The 21660-nt window shown below is 40.4% G+C and overlaps 1 protein-coding gene across 4 annotated transcripts; it reads left to right on the top strand.

The window, feature by feature from the left end:
- Positions 1 to 686: 686 nt before the first annotated feature.
- LOC116310373 (tyrosine-protein phosphatase non-receptor type 7) lies at positions 687 to 20114 on the top strand. 4 transcript variants are annotated; one of them, XM_039604889.1, is made up of 12 exons: positions 746 to 810; positions 4822 to 4864; positions 8869 to 9035; positions 9219 to 9399; positions 10102 to 10186; positions 10284 to 10363; positions 13401 to 13538; positions 14362 to 14562; positions 15346 to 15542; positions 17352 to 17465; positions 17551 to 17635; positions 19745 to 20114. In XM_039604889.1, the coding sequence occupies exons 3-12, from the start codon at positions 8929 to 8931 to the stop codon at positions 19850 to 19852; spliced, it is 1296 nt and encodes a 431-aa protein (XP_039460823.1). In that variant the 5' UTR covers positions 746 to 810; positions 4822 to 4864; positions 8869 to 8928; the 3' UTR covers positions 19853 to 20114. The 4 variants fall into 4 exon arrangements, with proteins under 4 accessions (XP_031583005.1, XP_039460823.1, XP_031582999.1 ...); XM_031727145.2 differs by lacking the exon at positions 4822 to 4864 and having other exon boundaries at positions 687 to 810; XM_031727139.2 differs by lacking the exons at positions 746 to 810; positions 4822 to 4864 and adding an exon at positions 4901 to 5212.
- Positions 20115 to 21660: the final 1546 nt, after the last annotated feature.

Here is a 21660-nt window from a genome sequence, read left to right as displayed (position 1 = left end):
ATGTTGTATAGGCCTTCCTGTTGTGACTTTGTTTCACTTTCCATTTTCTGTTTGCTTCACACAATGAACATAAAAAATCGTTTGATTCTGAAGTCGTCAGCTTTTTGTTTTTGCCCTTTTTTAATTGACAGTAAACAGCAGACCGCAGCAGCTAACACCGAATATGGCCGTCAGCTTTTCAAATTAGCTTTTTAGCTGCACACAAATAGCACCCCAGCTCTGAAAAATAACCTACAGCCAAACCGCCACATAAGCGTCTCCTGATGTGAGAGTCGTGAACACCAGAGTCTGTTTCTGTTCATTTTATTTCTGTGGTAAGTGCTAATAAAGTTAGCGGGGTTAGCCTTCCCGGCTGTGTCCCAATAGGTTTTAATCCTGGTGCTGCTCATCTGACAGCTGGAGAGAAAAAAGATGTGGAAAATCAGTTTGTACAGCCCCACTGTGAAACACTGCTGATAGCCTCAAACACACACACCAAATAAATACACAGAGTTAAAGCCTGTGGCGTGCAGTCTAAGGGGGACCCATAACCTTGGACGAGGGGAATAGAAAGCGTATGTGTACGCAAAAATGTGTGTGTGTGTGTGTGTGTGTGTGTGTGCGTATGTGTGTGTGTGGTAATGAGTGAGTGGGTGGATGCAGAAAAGGAAGTGGCGGCGAAGGTAGAAGTAAAGAGAGAACAACAGAAAGCAACAGCAACAGATGAGAGCGACGGAAGAAGAGAACAGAGAAGAAGAAAGAAGAGGAGAGGAGGAGGAAGACCAGAAAGGCGGGAAGGAAGGATCGAAGGATACGGGGAATCTCAGAGAGGTGAGGAGGAGGAGGAGGGGGGTGAAAACTTGGCAACCTGAGTGTGGATGCAGTGTGAGATATTTGTGATGGTCATACTTATAACAGGAATACAATATGAATGACAAACTTTTATCATACAAAGTTTATGCAATCTTTACTGCTGGATGCTAAAAACAAAGGTAAATCTGTTTTAGTGCATGTAAAGTACTAATATAATATTTAATACATACATCTACTGAGAATAATATGTGAGTTCAGACTAAATATTTACTTTTACATGTATATAAAAAAAGATATAAATAGGATTCTTATATCAAATTTATTCTTATAAATATGTCTTACATGCATTGTGGAAAAATCAAGATAATGAAATTAAATGTTATTGTTTATTGTAGATTTATAGAATGTTTAAACAAAACCTGACAAAATATACTGCAAAAAAAGGTAAATGCATGAATTATTGTTATTATTTACATTGGTTAATTCAATCTGGTCAAATTTGTGCCTTAATTTCTGGAACAGCTGTTTGTGAAAACTGTGAGCAGTGAAACTTTCACAAATATGCTTTAGATGTGCAGCGTCTTCTCCTCCCACTTTAAAGTAATTTCAAACTTTTTAATTGCAGGTTGTTTTACAGCAATACTGAGCCCAGCCACGACCGACTGAATATTTCTGCTGATGTTAACTGTTTCAGATAACATCTTAAAAATCATAACTGTGATCTCATTGCAAATATTGTTTTTCATTGGTAAAATGTGAAGTTGATGGCATAAAGAAGTCACAAAATGTAAATAGATCACTCAAAACTCTTTACAAAAGCTACTGTAGTAAAGTACAGTCAACTACCTATACTAACTATAACTGCACCATTACTGTTTATTACCAGCAGGCTGTTTTTAACATTATACAATCTGAAGAAAATAACATTACTGTATTAAGTGATGTTATCAATGTGCGAGAAACCTTTCAAAACCCTTTATGGACCAATCTGGGTTCTAAATAATCTTTCAGTGTTTTCACCCTGAGTAAAATGTTTTAAATTTGGGGGGTGTTTCAGTATTTGCGCGTGTGATGTGATTCTTGGCCACTCGGCTTTTTATGTCACCTGTAATAAATACAGATAAGTAGCGAAGGGAAAATCCGACCCTGTCCTAATGGGAGTGGTCTCTTCCAGGATGCCAGGTGGGTACCCCCCCCCCCACCAATAAGGCAAAGTCAGTAACTGAATATTCTGATGATTTAAGTGATGAGAACTATTTGGCTTAGCATCAAATAAAGATTAAATCGCTGTGAAGCTCATTCATCCACACCTCACATCGTGTTATGATTAGAGTATAAGAAAGGAAACCAAGAGAGCGTTATTTCTCTTTAATTTTATCTCTCCTCACCTTTCAAAAAGTAGCAACCACATCAGTAATGGTTAAGTTAACTATTGCTATTGGTTCCCAATACTAACCACAATAATTAAGACACACGTTACAAACACTAACAGTACGTGTTTGTCCTTTAATCTTACGCTGGCTCTCAGTTACTAAATATCAACTCAAATCAACCTGACATGTTAAACCCTGGAACGTCTTTTGGATGAGTTGCGTTTGCTCTGGAAGCGAAACAGAATCATTAGTAAAACTCATTAACAGTTTTGTTTTCTATTGTCACTCATCTTTGTGTTTATTGCACATTACTTGTTGCTATTGAACTGTAGACTTCAGCCCAGTATTTTTTCCAGTAACACATGACTCAGAGTTTGTTGTATACCACGCTTTCAAAAAACAAAATACTATCTTGTACCATTGGAGGTAAAGAAACCTCTGCTGTCAGACTTTTCAGACGGAGTATTTGTCGTTGTGAAAAGAGCACAGCTGGAAACTGCTGGTGGAAATTTGTACGTTAATATAACCTGACTTTAAAAAAACACTAGAGAAATTTCAAATGGATGGTCATCAGTTTATCACTTTTACAGACTTGCTGACCAATCGGCTTTCTCACATCTCACATCTCCACCTACAGCAACCACAAAGATAGATTTAAAGCCAGAACATTATCGCTGTGAGGCAACAGGGCCTCATGGAGCTAATCTCTGCATCGCTGTGCTGCTAAAATACAAGACACGTCATTCAAACCTTTTTATATAACTCAAAGGAAGAAGCAGCAAAATGTATATTTTTGTTTTAGTATTTGATTATAGACTGTCGTGAAAATTTGCACATTAACACCCAGAAAAAATGCTGCAAATATTTAACTTTTGCTTCTTGGTAACATGAAGTTTCCAGACGTCTAAGAGCAACTTAAAGCCCAGTTATTAATCCTCAGGGGTTCTCCTGTCTCCACTGCTCTCTTATTGTACCTCTGCTCCTGAGTGTGTAGAATATGAATATAATATAACATGGCATAGAAAGATGGATGGATGGTATAAGACAGTATGAAAATACATAGTGCTTAACTTCTCTTACTAATTGAAATTGAGACGACAGTCTTGCATATTTTCATTAGCGCAGTGGTGAGTGGCTGTGAGGATTTGGTAATGAAGTCCGGACCCCCCGAGCATTCACCCCTTTAACTTCACTTAAATTCCACTTAGTGAAAGTGAAATTTAAGTCCCTTCCCTCTTATTGCTGCACAATATTAAAGTCCTAGATGCAGCTCCATCATCGTGTTATTTTGGGGGGGGGGGTTGTGCAATTTTTCTCAAAATTAGGACGAGCATCAGCCTCTATTACTTAAATGAAAGAATGCATCCATCATTTCTGACAAAAATAAAAGCAGGTCATTTGTTTTTTTAGCCCAAAAGAGAAAAGTTGCTGGAAGCTAAAGTGAACTCTTTGATCTGCAACCTACTGAAAAGTCTCCAGATGAGTTTTACATGTTTCCAGGTGACTCAAATGTGGAGTTTATGGCTCCATAAATGATTTGAGTAAGATTATGATTGTTTCTGTTACTGTTAATATCCTAATATAGAATATGTAAAGTAATACGGGCAAACTTCTCAGTCTTTGTTAGCAAGTGTGTAAAAGTTCAAGTAAATTTAGCTTCCACTTGTCTTTAGGCTCCTGTGACTATTTAACCTGCCTGAATGCGTTTTAGATGCGTCTGTAAGATTAATGCTAGGTTTGTTTTGCTAGCTCTCTGTTAATTTCGCAATATTTTCTAGAAAGCCTGATCTAACCCTTCTACTTGGATGTAGGAAGAATATCTTGAATATTACTAGAGATATATATTTTAGAAAGAAAACCAGCATTTTTGTGCTAAAGTAAGTGTGGTGCAGCATAGATACATAAATGGCTTTTGTAACAAAGCAAACAGTCGCTGCTGATTCCCGTCTGCACCGATCCAGTTCCACATGCTCTCCACTTCAACAGGTGGAGTAAAATGCCTAATATTACATCCTTTATTTCTCCAATTTAAAGTCATATTGAGATTAAAATGAATGAGAGCAGCTCTTAAGTACAGTGCGCTGCTCTTCGGTAGGCTTCCAGAGAGAGCCCAGTCAAGAGTAAGCTTTTAGGGAGATGGGAGATAAAACAGCCGGCTCGAGTGGATTTTCATGATAAAACGAAATAAAAATCTTCTAAAGGAGCAGAATGTCCTTTAAACAAAGTCACACATTTAGGGTTCAAAGGTCCAAAGGACAGAATTTTCCATTGTCGAGCGACGAGTGAAAAACAGTGTGGAGGTGTGAGGGTGACTCAGTGTTTTCTCATAAAAAGGGTTGACTTTTAAGTTTCCTCTGTGGTAAATAGCCATCAGTGTCAGGGGGTGCAGGCTAATATTCCTGTTTGTTATTTTGCTGTTTTATATGAATGCGTGTTATATTAGTGCATGTTCCTGTACTGCTGCTGTTAGCGATGTGCTGTGTGATTTGACATGAATGATTCATGAGCAGCTGTTGCTGGTGTGTTAATAATCAACGCCCGGAGCATTTCACTCTTCCTCTCTTTCATTATCTCTCCATCTCTTTTTTTCTTCTTTTTCTTTCTGACTAATTTTCCCTCTCACTCTTTCTCACTCTCTTTCTCTCTCTTCCCTCAGGTCTCTCTGCCTCTCCCTCTCTACCTGCACAACTTGAACCAAGGTAATAACAGCCAGAAAAACAGGACAAGTCTATTCCTGCTGCTTCTTCTCTCTCTTTCACCTAATGTTCAGTTTTTTCTCCCTCATTTACTATCACTTTCCCTCTCCGTTCGCTTGTTTCTTCTTGCCCCTGGTGTGTCAGTAAGTAATCTGTTTCATTTGAGGAAGGTGGGAAAGAGAGAGAACAAATGGAGAGCGCCCATTTATTCCAGTGCTAGTTAGCGATTTGCTGAGCTGCTGGTTAGTTTATTAGTTGTGCGAGTAAAGTGAGCAGGAGCTTCAGTATCAGAGGAGGATTTACATCTTACAGAGCTGAATTACACAGAACATCATGGCTAAGAAACATCTGGTAAGCTTGATCAATTTAAGACATTCTTCTCTTCTTGTCTCTGAAAACCTTCGATAACTCGTGTTCTGTCTCACGGGACCTAAAAAGATGAGTACTTTTAACTATAAATAAATCCAGAGCGACCAAAAAAATTTTTAAATTTGTTACATGAGTGTAATTAGAAGCTTGAGAGGATGCAGTGTTTCCAGGAAAATGTTGTGCACAACAAGCAACCTCCTGAAGATTTAGCGTTTGCTATGGCCAGGGGTGTGTCCAGGAGGGGGGTGTGGTGTTCATGTGTGTGCGTGTGCATGTGTGTGTGGATTGCAGGACTAACATACCATTTACCTTACAATTCTTGACATGATTGGATGACAGAATAGGACCAGCGGAGGAATGTAGCGTAGTACATTAGCATCTTTATGTTGCACTTTTACTCCACTGTACTTCAAATATAAACAAAGTACTTTGCACTCAATACCATTTATTTTAAAACTGCAGATTTTAAAATCTAAATCAACTCGTATGTTATGCTACATTCAAAATGTACCCAGAAATATGGAAGTAATTAAAATCACCTCCTGCTGCAACATTAAAGTTTTCTATTTAAGTGACAGAAGAATTCCGATGTGTGCATGATTCAGCATAATAAGTTCATTTTGTTAGGAACCTGAAAATATGCAGTGCTGTGAAGTCGCCCCCCCTTCCTGATTTCTTGCATACTTGTCACACTTACATGTTTCAGATGTTTCCTGACCTCGTTGACCTCGTTGACCTCGGTTCTTTAAACATTTATAAAAAGCACTTTGCGAGGAACAAACACATGAATGCTGTCATCAAAGCTAGCTTCTTTCATCTCCAGCTACTCACAGAATGACATCATTCTGCTGTTTCAGAGACTTTGAGAGAGCTACCTGTGCACTCGACTGTAAGAGTCTTTATTCAGGTGTCAGTCTGTCACTGCGTAGCCGACTGCAGCTGGTCCAAAACGCTGCGGGACAGTTATTAATTGTCCCGAGGTCCCTATTAAAGCAGAGACGAACAAATAATTCCTTACATCGGGACCTCCCTAACATTAAACCCATTTTTATTCCCTGTTATTCATTACTGATTATACTTTTTAGTTCTCTTTATTCTTGCTTTTAGATCAGAATGATTCACTTTTATTTGTGTTGTTTTTACTCAGTTTGTCCTCAGTTTCCTTTTCTGATTGGTAAAGCAAACATGAACATCTTAACACATCTGGGCTTGATATCAAGTTATAATCAATGGTCACATATTTGAAGATTATTACTTAAACCATAACCAAAGAAATAAGGTGCTTCTGCAGCCAGAAAGCGTTAATCTGTGTCTGTGTGTCTGCCTTTGCACTCTGGGGTTCTTATAACATTTACTGTTTTCTAGGTAAAAGCCTAAAGGAGCTGTGCACAAAAAGAAAACAAAAATTAATTAGAGCAAGACGAGAATGTTTGACATCCATGAAAATCTGGTGAAACTCGATTGTCCATTTCCATCTAACTCCTATCTTGATTCTCTGTTAAACAGCACTTCAATAAGTTACTGAGAACTTAAACCAGTTCTGTGAATGCACAGATAATGTACGTGTTGATTTGTAATTCTGGTTTATTCCGGCCTGCTGTGTTTCCCATTAATGTGTCTATTGCGTCTCTGTGAATCATCCAAACTTAGCTAAGCTCGTGGTAGAGTTTTGACTCATGGATCGAGTTGCATAACAACAGCATTGAGCACAAACTCTCTGCAGCTTTCTAAAGAAATACATTTTGTGAAGTTCAATTCAGTCTAAAAAATCAAAATAGTAATATATGTAAGTCTGGCCTTTATGTTTGAGTCTACTGACTGAGGCGTGTGTTTGTATGAGTGTGTTGAGTAAGTGTGGGCGTGCTGACTTCCTGCTATGAGGAAACTCTCTTCCGATGGAGACACGCTGAAACGTTTCAGGTCCGAACTGATGTGGAAACACACTGAACAGTGACAACACACACACACACACACACACACAAACACACACACACTTATTTACACATACTTGTTTTCACTTCATCAGGATTCAGGCAGGTTGAGTTTGCTACCAGCGCTCATCGGGTCTTGTCTGTCGGGTACTGATGACAGACCTGTGCTGCGTCTGACGAGAGCAGTGCCTCATCATCGCATTAATAATTTGTTCAGCATGTCAGATGACAACAACAAACTGTTGCGATCACGAGGGCTGTCAGAAGCGACACGTGGAGTGTGATCTTCTCATTTTGTTTGGAAACTCCTGAATGACAAAACAGAACAAAATTTTAAGTTAAAGTGAACCTGAGAAGCAACAGAGGAACAGAATGGTGAGTGCAAACACACTTTCTGTTTTTGGAAAACTGGCCACAACAAAAAGGCTGAGACTAAAAAATGCAGGAAGTGTGAACTAAAAGAAACTAAAAATCTCCAAAATGCTGCTTAATTCAGTTTTTTTGCACTGTAGCTTCTCTAATTTTATACAGTTGGGTCATGCAGTTGCAGAGCCACATGTTTCAGCATGGGGCTGTAACTGTCATTCATCCATATGCTGTAATAACAATGACAATATAGGCTCTCAGATATTATACCATACCATGCATGATTTTTCATACAGTGCTTGTGCTGTAGGCTGTTATAAAAAGCAGTGGGGAATATCTGTTGTACTACAGTCCCATGAGTCATATTCAGTCATATTCAGTATTCTTTCTCTTATGATGCATTCTGAGTTACTTTGACCATAATTACATGATAAAAGCTGCCAATGTCTTCTTATTTCTTCCTGATGTGCCTACACTTATGTTGTCACTCAACCAGGTTGGGCTAGAGGCAAAATGGACCTGAATCTGAGCCAGACTAGACCCAAGAATAACTACTGCTGATCCAAAATGCACAGGAGCAGAACACTAACAGGCATAGAACAGAAGCAGCACCAGAAGCATGATGATCTATTCAGAAATTCAATTAGTTATCAGGATGCATCAGTCTAATAGTAATAACGCACTAAGAGTGGATGTGAACTCACAAAAAGTCATTTATAAGCAAATTTATGTAAAAATGGGTTCACAGTTTGCATAAAAGTGTAAAAAACAGCTGAAATTCCAGCAAGGTTTATCTCACTGCAGCTGATAAAGAAATCCTCTGTCTTCTTCTTCATGGTTTATATTCTGTGTCTCATATCAAAACACGCCGTTTTTTCACGCCATGGTTGAAGACAGAGGTTGGCGTTGCTTTAAACGTAATTCCCAGGCAGCAATCTTTCTCAATCTCAATCTTTCTTACTTGTGTTGGCAAGTCACTTAAGCCTGTTTTACATTTTTGTGTAGATCTCACTGGCTGATTTTGCACTTGAACATCACCTTTGTGACGTCTTAATTTTTGTGAAGCAGTTTTACACATTTACAGAAAAAACAAGAAAAAAAACCTCAAAAATCATTTATCTACAGTTTAGACTGCAAATTAACTTCAGAAATAGTGTGTACTTCTTTTCCCAGAGTTCAGCAGGCTTTAGTGGGTGCAGTGAGGCTCGAGCGTAGTGGCTGCTGATTGGTCAGCAGCTGCTCTGATTCACACGATCACTCTGCCAGCCTATCCTGCTTCCTGGTTACTGAAAAACTAAATGATGTGATGATATTAAAGCTCCTTCTCTGTCTGTACTCCAGCATGCTGTGGTGATGAGCAGATAAGGAGGACCCAACCACTGAAATACACCTATAGTCATCATGAGCATGTCAGCAGTGCACTCCGCCTCCCCTCCTGCTGAGGAACCAGTGACACCCCCACCCTTGACCACACCTCCTCGCAAAGCTTCAGTCCGGCTCCAGGAGAGGTGAGTATTACTATGCATAATGTTGCTTTCTAAAATCCTCAGTCCGCTAATAATGTCATTTTTTTAATATACAGTTTTGCGACTAAAATGTGATTTTTAAAAGTCTGAATATATTTTTTCTTTAATTAGTTTAAAATTGCTATCAATCATCTTTTTTCTCTTGAATGTTGTCTTATTTTGCAGGCGGGGCTCTAATTTGTCTCTCCTTTTGGATGTGAACACTTTGGGGGTGGAGAGTGTCTGTTCTGTCTCCACCCCAAAGGAGGTGTGGCTTCAGCTGCTTCACACCTCCTCACGACCACTCACACACACGCTGCTGCAGGAAGCTGCCATTGACACAAATACGCTGAATGTAGAGTACCAGGTACACTCAAAACATTGCAAACATTCAACACATTAAAATTAAGCAGAGACAAAAGGAAAATATGAGGTGAAACAAACAAATATCTGCAGGACTTTGAACTGTTCCTGCTGTGCATGTAACAGGTGCTAGCAGGAACTGCTGATTCTGGATTGAACGTGTTTTTAGGTCTACCTTCAGTAGATTTGCTTCATGTCTTACAAGCAGCACTGTGTCAAAGTCTGAACGGACCCAACTTTCATGTTGATGATTATCATCAACATGAAATATTAGTCTTCACTGTAAAAGCCAACACCGGAGATGGCTCATCAGCTCAGGATGATGGGGTTGGATTCTGAAAGTGAAGTTAAAGTTCAGGTTTTGACACAGTGGAGCACATTCACTTGTGTTGCACTTTGTGCTGTCATGGAGAATGGAAAACCCCTCAAACTGCTCATATTGTGAAGTCTTTATCGGAGTCTTTTGCCCAAAAAAAATGTCTATGCAATTTTTTACCTTCCTCCTGTCCTTCCTGTTTGTTTGACTATATTTACCTGCAATACAAAAACAAAGCTATGATATCTAGAAAACATCAGATCCACCAGTTACCTTAAAATCCTGAAGATTTACTTCAGAATTGGTGCTTTTTAGCCTTTCTGAGTCTGCTAAACTCTCCAACTTTCAGGACAGTTTTAACATTCATTAATATTCCCGTCTCCCCAACAGAAGATCCCTCCGAACTTTGTGAACGCTGCTGACCTCGATGTTCCGGGACACATGATGAAAGACCGATACAAAACCATCCTCCCCAGTCAGTTCCTGTCCGTCTCATCTCACCTCAGTAGAAAAGCTCTAGATGTGTTTATTACCATTTATCACCGTGTATTATTTGTATGTTTACTCTTTAGACCCTGAGAGCCGAGTGATCCTGAGGAACCCGGACGATGAACCTGGGCCTGATCACTACATCAACGCCAACTACATCAGGGTAAGAGTCTAACATTATTTCTTACCAAGTTAACTAACCCTGCAGATTTCTGTCACCTCACACGCTTTATCAGGTGGCCCTTTCCCAGTGACCACATCAGGTCTACTTTTTTGTCTCAGCACAAATGAGCACATTGTGTTGTCGTGATTTTAACTTTACTAATTTTAATGGTTCAATGAAAAGTGTGATATATTTACTGGAAGTAATATATTTTTTGTTTAAACAAAAATTGGCAGTATACACTCATCAGCAACATCCAAGCCAATCACAGGAAAGCAGCTCATGGGATTTGGACATGTGGTCAAGATGATCTGGTGAAGTTCAATCTGAGCATCAGAATAGGGAAGAAAGGTCATTTAAGTGAATTTGAATATGGCAGCTATTTCAGGAACTGCTGAGAAACACTGGGATTTTCACACACAGAGTAAAAAACAGTCAGAAAAAGAGAAAACATCCAGTGAGTGGAAGTTCTCTGGGTGAAAATCCCTCATTGATTCCAGAGGTCAAAGGTGAATGACCAGACTGGTTTGAGCTGATAGGAAGGCAACAGTAACTCAAATAACCACATTTCAGCCGAGGTACGCAGAAAAGCATCTGTAAATGCACAACATGTGGAAACCTGAAGCAGGTGGGCTACACCAGCAGAAGACCACGTTAGGTATTCTGGAAAACAGAAGGTTGCCTGGTCTAACGAGACCACTGACACGTTTTCTGCTGCAACATTCGGATGGTGTGGTCAGAATTTGGCATAAACAACATAAACATAAACATATTGTTACTGACCATCCTTTGCATCTTCGCCAGCTGCATCAGGGCCAGTTGCAGACACACTGCTGGTCCTGTGCTGGCCCAGAACAGTTTCAGCTCTGGCCCCAGATGTCAGCCTAATGTGTACCTTAACAAAGCCATGTAATAACAACATGTGCCAGAACATAATAGTGCAAAAGTAACATGACAAAACTCTGTTCAGACAGTGAATGGACTGATTTGTATATAGTCCTTTTTTACTCTCCCAGATTACTCGAAGTGCTTCACCCAATTACACACTTTTTCTAAACTGAGTGCTTCCTAAGTACAGTCATACACATTCAGACCCTTGACATGCAGACTGGAAGAGCCGGCGATCAAACCACTAACCTTCTGATCAGTAGGTGACCTGCTCTACCCCCTGAGCTACAGCCACCCGGTGGTAAACATGAGTAAACCCTCACTAGGTTTTGGATAAAGTGTACACTCACAAACCTGTCAAACCTGCATTTGAAACATTGGCTACCATAGCAGTATAGTGTTTCAACATGGCATTTGGGTCTTCTAACTAAAATAGGAAAATAGGACGATAAATAGTGCCATCATTGCCAGACCTGGCGCACATCTGGTTGACATACACCCTGCCATGACACTAGTCAGTCAGAAGTGCCGGCTTGACACCACATAGCAGACAGGCCAGACCTGTCTGCTATGTGGGTTTTAGGCTGGGCTGTCATCTTCAGGGCTGCTGCATCTTCTATGAGTGTATATTTATTATCTATGCTTGAAAAAAATATACTGCAGATAAATATACTGTCATTGAGATCACAGGTTCAGTTGTCTTTTCTTTAATTTGAGCCGTTTCATTTTATTACTTAGTCCTGGATTAAATGAGTCAACTGACAGTAAAGAAAATATGTTTCCTTCAGGGTTTTATTAAAAAGAAAACAAGCCGATAGACTGTGTGACAGCGCTGTCACTCTGCGTGGGCGTCTTCTCATTTGTGTGTGTCCACGTGTCTTTTGTGCGTGTGTGTCTGTGTGTCCGCGTGTGTGTGTCTGTGTGTCCGCGTGTGTTTTGTGCCTGTGTGTGTGTGTGTGTCTGTGTGTGTGTGTCCGCGTGTGTTTTGTGCCTGTGTGTCTGTGTGTGTGTGTGTGTGTGTGTGTGTTGGACAGCTAAACAAACAGAAACTCAGATATGAGCCGTCGGTTTGTCAGCGTGGGAGTTTGCAACCAGGAAAACCACAGGAAGTGAGGGAGGAAGTGACATGTCCCCGACTCCCCCTCCCCCTGTCTTCCCTTACGGCCCACGCATCCCTCACACTGTGCAGCCTCAGCTCAATTTGTGTGTGTTTGTGGAGTGTGTGCGTGTGTTGTTAATCACAAGCTTTTTGACAGTTTTCATAAAGCACCTGCTGCCTCTGCTGATGTGCAACAACAAGTAAAAAGCGGCATTCATTCATTTGCCCGTTCAGTTAAACTCCTGTAATATTTGGTGGCGTGCTGGTTGGACACTTGACGGTTGTTATTGAATCTGAATCATTTACTTCCTGCCCTGTGAGGCCAGGGTGGTTTTAGAAGTCTAGGGGATATGATGAATGTGTGTGACAAAAACAACAAGTGACATTTTTTAATCTGCATTTGCATCCATTTATATCAACCTGAGAAATGAAACAACACGAAGAAAACGGTCAGAGTGCATCCAGCCCTGCTGGAAAATACCTCATAGCTGATTTGTGCAAGCCTAGATACAGGACATAATGAAAGTTTAAAAGCAAAAAAGGTTTATTGCAAGCAAATGAATAAAGAATATACCAAGCAGCTCAAAACCTACTGCTGCTGCAGGCTGGAGAGAAAGCTGGTCTGGAAAGGCCCGGTCCACAAGTCAGCAAATGCACTTGTCAGTCACCTAATCAGAGCTGAGATGGAAACAGAGAACACTAAAATAGAAATTAGGATGTAACACATGCTTTAAACTGTGGCGTCAAGGCTGGGTGAACTGTGCTTTGTCTCAAAGACACAACTGCTGCAGCTACGATGCTGAAAAGGTGTCCCTGGGATCTCTCTACCACAAGTACAGAACTCTGTGGACTTTCTCTTTATTTATTTGGACAACAAAAGTCTCAGTTTCACCCAAAATATCATTAAATGTTTCCTTCCTATACCTCAATTTTAGACACTAGAACCTCCAGTGGTTCTAGTGTCCTGGTATTGACCTCACAGGAAAGCATTAACCTATAAGACAGTTTACTGACTGATTGTTGTGAGATTTGACGTTCTTTATGTGGCAGGGCTACAAAGGGGCTCCCAGGGCCTACATCGCTACCCAGGGGCCCATGGTGCACACCGTGGGAGACTTCTGGGACATGGTGTGGCAGGAGAGGAGCAGTATCATCGTCATGGTTACGAGGCTGAAGGAGAACAACGAGGTGAGGAGACGCAACTGCTGTTTCCCTGTGATCATTTCATCCTTTTGTGTGATAGCTGTGCTGCACAGCAAATTTATGGAAAAACAATCTGAAGTAGTGACATTATGCAGCGACACACCCGCCTCTGCACTGCTGTCACTCTTGAGACACTCCCTGGTTGTCCTGTTTTCTCCTCCATTGTGTCAAAACTTCAACCTGAACTTTATTTTGGAGGAACAGGATGACGTCACAGGGTACCAAATCTGGCAGGTAGGCTGAGTGATGAGCAGCCAAAATTGTTGTGGACTGTCAGTACACTGGGAGCGGTTGCATTCAAGATGGAGCACAGCAGTGCCTTTTTACCAACGTTCAGATTGATTAAAGTGACAACGTTAAATTAGAAGTTGCTGAAGTTGCTGTTGCACAACAACACAGATATCGCACAAAAAACAACCACAGTTCTAGTCATGCATGTTTACTCACGCAGCTTCCTCTGTATTAAGAAATTCTGCGTGGGTGATTGGCAGGCCAGCTTTCATCAGTAAACATGATGTTGGAGTTTTGCTGTTGTGACAGATGATTGCAGAATTCAGCGTTGCAGAGTTGCCAGTGTTGAGTGTGTAGTACAGAGTCCATTAAAGAAAACTGCTTCTAGCACCTGTTGCATGCTCATGGCCCGGCTGTGACCCCTTTCTGAACTTTTGTGTTTAAATATTTATATTTTATATTTTCTACTCTATTTAATGTGACTTGATTCTTGTATTCTGCTGTGCATTGAGCTGTGCATTCATGCAACATCCATCTGATTATGGATCTCAACACTTGGCTGTATGTCTGTTTGAAGAAATGTGAGGTGTACTGGCCACAGCCGAGAGACAGGACGAAGAGGGTAAAGGAGGAGGATGAAGACCAGGAGGAGAAGGACGGGCAGAGGGAGAAGGAAAATGAAGAGGAAGGAGAGATGAGACAAATCGGCAGATTCATTATCAGAGTGAAAGACAGCCGAGAGAAAGACGGGTTCACTGTCACAGATATGGAGATTCAGGTACAGTAGAGTTCGCAGACTTCACCTCCATGAACCAGATGAAGTCATGTGTTAAATGTTTGTCATTTCTGAAGATCGCCGTCTAAATGGATGACTGGATGACTGACGTTATTGCAGTCCTGTTCTACAAAGCTGCACTGCTCCACTGCTTTGTGGTTAAACAAAGATGGACAGATTAGACGTCTGCAGAGGTGTTTTTTTTCTGATGAAACCACTCTGATTACAGACTTATGAAATATGTTTTAAGCTTTTATCAGTTTCTTAAAGCTTCTAGAAGATGTTATTATATTTGTACATTCATAGCAGTGAGTGGAAGCAGCTGAGTGAACTAAAGCAGAATCATGATCAGTGAAAATGAAATTACTTTTGTCATTGCTGTGCGCTGGTTAGGCTTTAAACAAATGGTACAAAAACTAATTCAGAGCGGTGAGTATTAAAAATCTTCATATTAAAAGTACTTTTTCTAAAATGTCTCCACAAACAGAGGTGGAAAGCATCACATTCCTCTGGGTGAAATTTGAACTGAGTTTGAAGTAATCCAACATTTCTTTGTTCGTCTAACAAAAAATATCTTTGTAACGAATAAAAAAAACAAGATTTATTTATTCACATTTTGCTGATAGGTTTAGTCCATTTTAGAAGGTTTAAAAACTATTTACATTTTAGGAAGTGACTGTAAATAAAATAGAGTTTTATTATAAATGCACATGTCCAAAATAAAAACAACAGAAACACCTGTGTCTGTGCACCTGGTTTGATAACTGTGTGTTTGTGTGCTTTCAGCTCCATTCTGAGCGTCGACACGTCAGACACTACTGGTTCACATCTTGGCCTGACCATCATATCCCACAATGCATAGCTCCTTATCTAAGGCTGGTGGAGGAGGTGGAGACGTACAGCAAGTCCCTCGTGCCTCCCTCTAGCTCTCAGGAAGTCTCTGCGCCCGCCTCCAGCCCTGGACCAATCATCGTCCACTGCAGGTCGGTTTTAGTTTTCCTTTAAAAAAATTGTCATTTCCCAAAATGGATAAAATTGGTTCTGGTTAGTTCACGTTAACATGATGAAACACAGGCAGGTGTCATATCTTACTCAACTAAACTTACTCAACTTGGTCACAGCATTGAGAGAAATGATCAAGTTAGCCAAATAAATAACATCTACCTTCATGCTCCACCATGGCCTCTATTCTATTCAGTTCATTCCATTTTTATTTAGTATATAGCACCCAGTCACAACAACAGTCTCCTGAAGGTGCTTTACATAGTAATACAGTGCAAACTCCAACAATCATCCCCTCCAAGCAAGCACTTTGAGAACAGTGGGAAGGAAAAACTCCCTTTTAACAGCAAGAAACTTCCAGTGGAACCAGGCTCAGGGAGGGGCAGGGCCATCTGCTGTGAATGATTAGCAATGAGTGGAGGAAGACAAGACATGCTGGGGAAGAGAGCCAGAGATTTATAATCACTAATGATTAAATGCAGAGAGGTGTATAAGCACATAGTGAGTGAAGAAGAATCACTCAGAGCATCATGGGAAACCCCCAGCAGGTCTATTGCAGTGTAACAAAGGGAGGATTCAGGGTCACCTAATCCATCCTTAACTATACGCTTCTTAAAAAAGGTTTAAGCCTAATTTTAAAGTAGAGATAGTGTCTGTCTCCTGAATCCAAACACTGAGGTGGCTCCACAGAAGAAGCCACTGGCCAATTAAATCACATTATGAAAAAGTCCCAAGAGAACAGAACAGCTGTTTATGCTGTTTATGCATGGAAATGAAGAAGTTGATCATTGCACTGGTTTTTATAAACAACGTTGGTAAAAGAGAACTAAGTGCTAACCAGCTACAGTTTCATTTTTCTCCTGCAGTGAAATGAATGCAACAAGTCACACGCTGGAAGGGCAAAAGGATTTTATAAATAAAAGCTTGTGGGTAAAGAAATTTGCTTCAAATAAAGTCACATAACTGATTTACAGACTAATTTAAAAAAAACAGCTTAGTAACCATTCAGGAACATGTTTTTAAACTTAAGTATAGAAGTCATTGCGCAAGAAGGTGCTTTGCAAAAATCCAAAAAGAAAATAATACAGTAAAAATATCAAATACATTGTGTACATAAAGTAGAGTGAGGACCATAAACAGAAGTTAAAACATGTATAGCACAGTGACATCAAGAAACCACTTTTGAAATACATCCGCTGAGAGCAGCGTGATGGTTATGGGTGAACAGACTGCGATGTGTCAAACCAGAGCCGCGGCCGATATGTCGAAAGCTGCTTCCTGCCTGAGAGCAGGCATGGCTGCCTTGACTGAGCAGCCGACCACAGCAGAGAGGACAGATAAAAGTTTAAAGCGACGGGGCTGCGGTGTGACGGTGACCTGACACACGTCTTTGAGTACAAATATGCTGCTGCATGCCTGAAGCACACAGAAACCAGAGATTCTGAGCAAAGAGTAAATAAATCTGCTGTGACTGAGTTCAAAGAAAAGTCAGCACAAAGGTCATGGATCTTACCAACTTTTATAGAACCTTTCCCTATCATTTCCTCCAAATTAGCTGCTTTTTAGCTGAATATCGCAGGACTGTCACAAGACAATCTTTGTAATTGTTCCTGTTCTCAAGTAAAAACTGCATCCAAAGATGGCGCTCTAAAAACTTTGATTATTATTTGATTGATCAAGCTTTTGTTCTTTGTGTTGGTGAGAGAGACGGATGGGTGGGATGAATACAATACTCATCCTAAATCTACGCTGCTGCTCTCCTAACATCTCCTCTGTCCTCCCCTCCACAGTGCAGGTATCGGGCGGACAGGCTGTTTTATAGCCAGCACTATTGGCTGTCAGCAGCTCAGAGAAACCGGGCAAGCTGATGTCCTGGAGACAGTTTGTCAGCTTCGACTCGACAGGTGGGTGTTTTCCTCTCTCTTTCCTTTGCAGTTCATCTTTAACATGCACTTGCATGTTTATAACCTGTGGTCTGTTCGTTTGCAGGGGCGGTATGATCCAAACCTCAGAGCAGTACCAGTTCTTGTACTCCACACTGGCCCAGTACAGCTCCCAGCTGCAGCAGAAACAGGTACACAGCTGCACCCTGCTGAGACCGCTGCTTGTGGCCTTCAGCTCTGAGCCCAGTCGTTGTTACAAATGTCTAAAAACACCAAACAGATAATTTAAAAAGTCTAGTTTTCCTTCTTTAAATGTGTTTGTAGATTTATTGCACATTGAGTGGCAGCAGCTATAAATACTCTTATTTGGGGTCCTGGTGTTGTTGTTGGGTATGTGCCCTATCCTACAACTCATAGACTGTATATAAAAGATGGAGCCAATCATGGCGGTGTGACCCACTAGTTGTAGTGTGATGTCGTTAAAGGCCTCTGTGTTTTGGGCAGCACAACGATGGGTTTTTAAAGACAAATGTGAATGGGAGGGTGAAGTGCTAAATAAGAAGCTAAAGTTAGACTGTTAGAGTTAGAGTAAGTACATTTAGAAATTGTTCAGGGTGAAAAGGCACAGTTTTTTAAACTAGACCTAGTGAGTGTGGCTGAATCTAAGCATGATACTGAGGGTCACTATTAGGGATGGGTATTGATAAGATTTTCACGATTCCGATTCCATTTTCGATTCTGTTTAACGATTCGATTCTTTATCGATTCTTTTTAAAAAAGGAGAGCACTAAGGTCGATTAGCTTAGAACTTTGTTTTATATCTTCTCTTTGAACAAGATAGAAATTTAGGAGTAACATGGCCTTACAAACCCAACAGTGAGATCTTAAGAGATCCACAGCCTACGGCTCTTCAATGGGGTGTCACAGGGTCCCCAGGAAAAAAAATTGTAAATGTAAAATAATAAAATAAATATTCTTCTGTAGCAATAACAAAGTATAACATAAATTATTCTGTAGCAATTACACAAGAATATCCAGTAATGTCCCTGCCTACAATTAAACACATTCACTTACCGAAAATCGGGGGCATCTGCTGTGGCAAATGGGTGCAAGCCTTTGACCACAAACTTAGTCACTGCTCGGTGACATTCGTCTATCCTGGCCTGAAAGGAGACGCTAACTGTAGACTGCAGCGAGAGCTGCCAGCCAGACTCTGTCTGTCTCACCATGGTCACCTAAATGCACAGTAATGGCAGGTTTTGTAATAAGGCAGATCGATCGCGCTAACATAATATTCACTGTTAGCTGATTATTTACCTGCCGCATTAACGGGAGAGGACGTGCAAAGCGTTACCGCTGCTGCTGGGTTGAGATTCACGAGTCCGAGCGGAATTAAAAACACGACATTCATTTAAGGTCATCGCGTGTTTTGTGAGCAAATGCTTTTGCATATTCGTAGTGTTTCCTCCTTTAAATGAAATATCTACTTTGCAAGTATTGCAAGTTGCCCTGTTGTCATCCGTTCTCGTAAAGTATAACCAAACTTTTGAGAGTTTGAGCCGCTTAGGCGCCCTGCCAGGTAAATGACGCCCGCAACGTGGTGACGTCATTCGGGCGACTGAATCGATAAGGGAATCGTTTGCAAAAATGGCAAACAATTCCAAGGAATTGAAACAGTGGGAACCGGTTCTCAACAAGAACCGGGTTTCGATACCCATCCCTAGTCACTATAGGCTCACAGGCTTGTCCATCACAAGCCTGTGAGCATGCCCTACTTTAGCCTCTTTTTTAAGTGTAATTGCTACAACAAATTACATGATAAGTTGTACTGAGTTGTATTCAGTAAGTACAAAGGGAGCCAAAGGGTGTTTTCCCATAGTCTTGTAAACAACCAGAAATGCAGCTTTACGGCACTTCCACACTGACTCTGTTCATACAGTCTGTGAGGATTGGCACACTGTTAGAGCCAGCCTCGAGTGGCCATTATTGGAGCTGCAGCCACAGGTTGCTGCTTCGTGTTAATATATGCATCCATTGCTGCACAGTGCTTTGCACCAAAATAGCTATAACTTGGTGGTTACTGTTTTCATCAACAGTTGGTGCTGTGGTGCATGTCTGTGGTGGCAGATGATGTGGTTGGAACTGAGTCCAAGTAAACAACAGTTTGTGTGTTAGCAATGAAACATGTAACATCAGCCACACCTTAATCACCTGAACCACAGCAGCCATCAGAGGACAGCTGCATCTGTAATTTTTGGTTTGAGGTTGTAAACAGTGTACCAATTCTGAATATTTACCAGAACCAGCCTGCCACACTGCCTCAGAGCCAGCAGAACCCAGAGGACCAGGTCAGCATACAGCTGCAGAACCTCGAGCTACACAGCAAACAGAACAGGAAGATCTCATAGAACCTGGATAACCAGCAGTGTCTTCAGAAAAGTCCAGGAGAAACAAGGAGAAAGACGCCAGCAGCAGCAGAACTTAAAGAACTGATGCACCAGCAGGAGGACGGCTGGGGGAACGAGGAGGATCCTCCAGAAGAACTGGTGTTTGGCTCCAATTTGACTGAACAAGCAGAGAATATGAATAATTAGAAGATCAAAAGCATCATGTTCATGACAGACTGAGACTGAATCAGACTAATTAAATAAAATAAGGCAGGAATATTCATTGGCTTGGCTGTGGTATTTTTCGAGCAGATATTTACCACACACATTTATTTGTTTAACTCTAAATATGGCCTGCTAAGTATGAAGACATTTTTTAATAGTCAGAACATTTGAGGGTATCAAAACAAATCACGTAGATCTCTTCATGAAATGCGACCAGGACAGTTTGTCACATTAGCAGTGGGCATGTTTGACAATCAGAAATCATTTGATCACCATGTTTCTCTCTTATTATTTTTGAAATCTGCTGTTTTTTGATCTCCTCTAGAGACTAATGTGTATAAAACAACCAGATCAATAAATTATGAATATAAATACTTTTTCACTCAGAGAGCAATTTTTAAAGGACACATTCAGCCGACCAGCTCTGCATTAATTTTTTTCAGAAAATTTAAATATTTTAATTCAGTGTTTTAAGCTTCCATTAAAGTCCTGTAAACAAGTAAGTACACCCTATGAAAATATCAGGACAGCAGGTAAACATGTAAGGACCCTTGTGTCCAGAGATAACGGTAGTATACCTGAAAACACTGAGAAAAAATGCTTCCTTCAAGCAAAAATATTAAAAGATGTAATATTCTTCTGTTCAAAAAGTAAGCGCACCTCCTGACATCAGAAATGATTTTTCATTGGTGTTGCTGTCCATTCAAAATTCCTTCCGCTGACAGCTGTTTAAAGTGAATCATCAGAAAGCAGATCAAACATTCAAGGCACTGCTGCTTGTTCCTTGTCCTCTGTGTCATGGACATGCAGCTTTGCCTGGAAACAATGATCTGTGCCGTGACCAATGTTCAAAGTCTGTTATAGAAAAAATGGTCTTTTAACAAAAATGTGATTCTGGTTTCAGATTCTGCCACGTGTACTATTTGTCTTATTAATTTAGTTAAAAGCCTTAAGTCCTGCACTTATAACATAACCGAGGCAAAACATGACCCACCCCATCTACTTTCAGTGCCTGTAAATGGGAAAACACTTCATTAAAATTATGACGAATTAATTTTTACATTATGACTAGAATCACGGGTCCATTCCAGGTTCAGGTTGAACTTTAAGATGAATTGTTTCATATTACTGGAATTATAACTAGGAGCCTACGATTTCGCATGCAAGAAAGGAAACACACAATCATTTCAACAGTAAATGTAAAAAAGATGAATGTTTAAAGTGTTACTAATAATGCATTTATTGCACAATCAGTTATCAATAGCGTGAAAATTGCAAAGAAAATTGCTAATAATGCAGACATGCACAGTGAGTAAGTGCTTCATATTAGCTTTAATTATTCCAGAAACAAAAAACATTTATTTCATAGTGGTGACTGTCATCGCACATAATTTGCAATAACTTAAGTTATTGCACAAAACACATTAAATCATATTTATATGATTTAACACAGAGCAATGAGAGCGAGAGATGGACGAGAGAAGCCGACAGAGAGGTAGGTGAGAAGAAGAGAGAGACACGGATGATCGATGCCTGTGGAGGGTCATTATTGTTATACATCTTAGATAAAACATTTGTTGAAACCTGTTGTCCTTAATTAGATG

Source organism: Oreochromis aureus, linkage group 20 (genome assembly GCF_013358895.1).
Source record: "Oreochromis aureus strain Israel breed Guangdong linkage group 20, ZZ_aureus, whole genome shotgun sequence".
Classification (NCBI taxonomy): domain Eukaryota; kingdom Metazoa; phylum Chordata; class Actinopteri; order Cichliformes; family Cichlidae; genus Oreochromis; species Oreochromis aureus.
This window is presented reverse-complemented; position numbering and strand designations above follow the sequence as displayed.

Coding starts and splice junctions, on each gene's coding strand:
- LOC116310373 (XM_031727145.2), top strand. CDS start 8,929: ATGAGCATGTCAGCAGTGCACTCCGCCTCCCCTCCTGCTGAGGAACCA. Junction 9,400..10,101: donor CGCTGAATGTAGAGTACCAG/GTACACTCAAAA, acceptor TCTCCCCAACAG/AAGATCCCTCCGAACTTTGT. Junction 10,187..10,283: donor ATACAAAACCATCCTCCCCA/GTCAGTTCCTGT, acceptor TTTACTCTTTAG/ACCCTGAGAGCCGAGTGATC.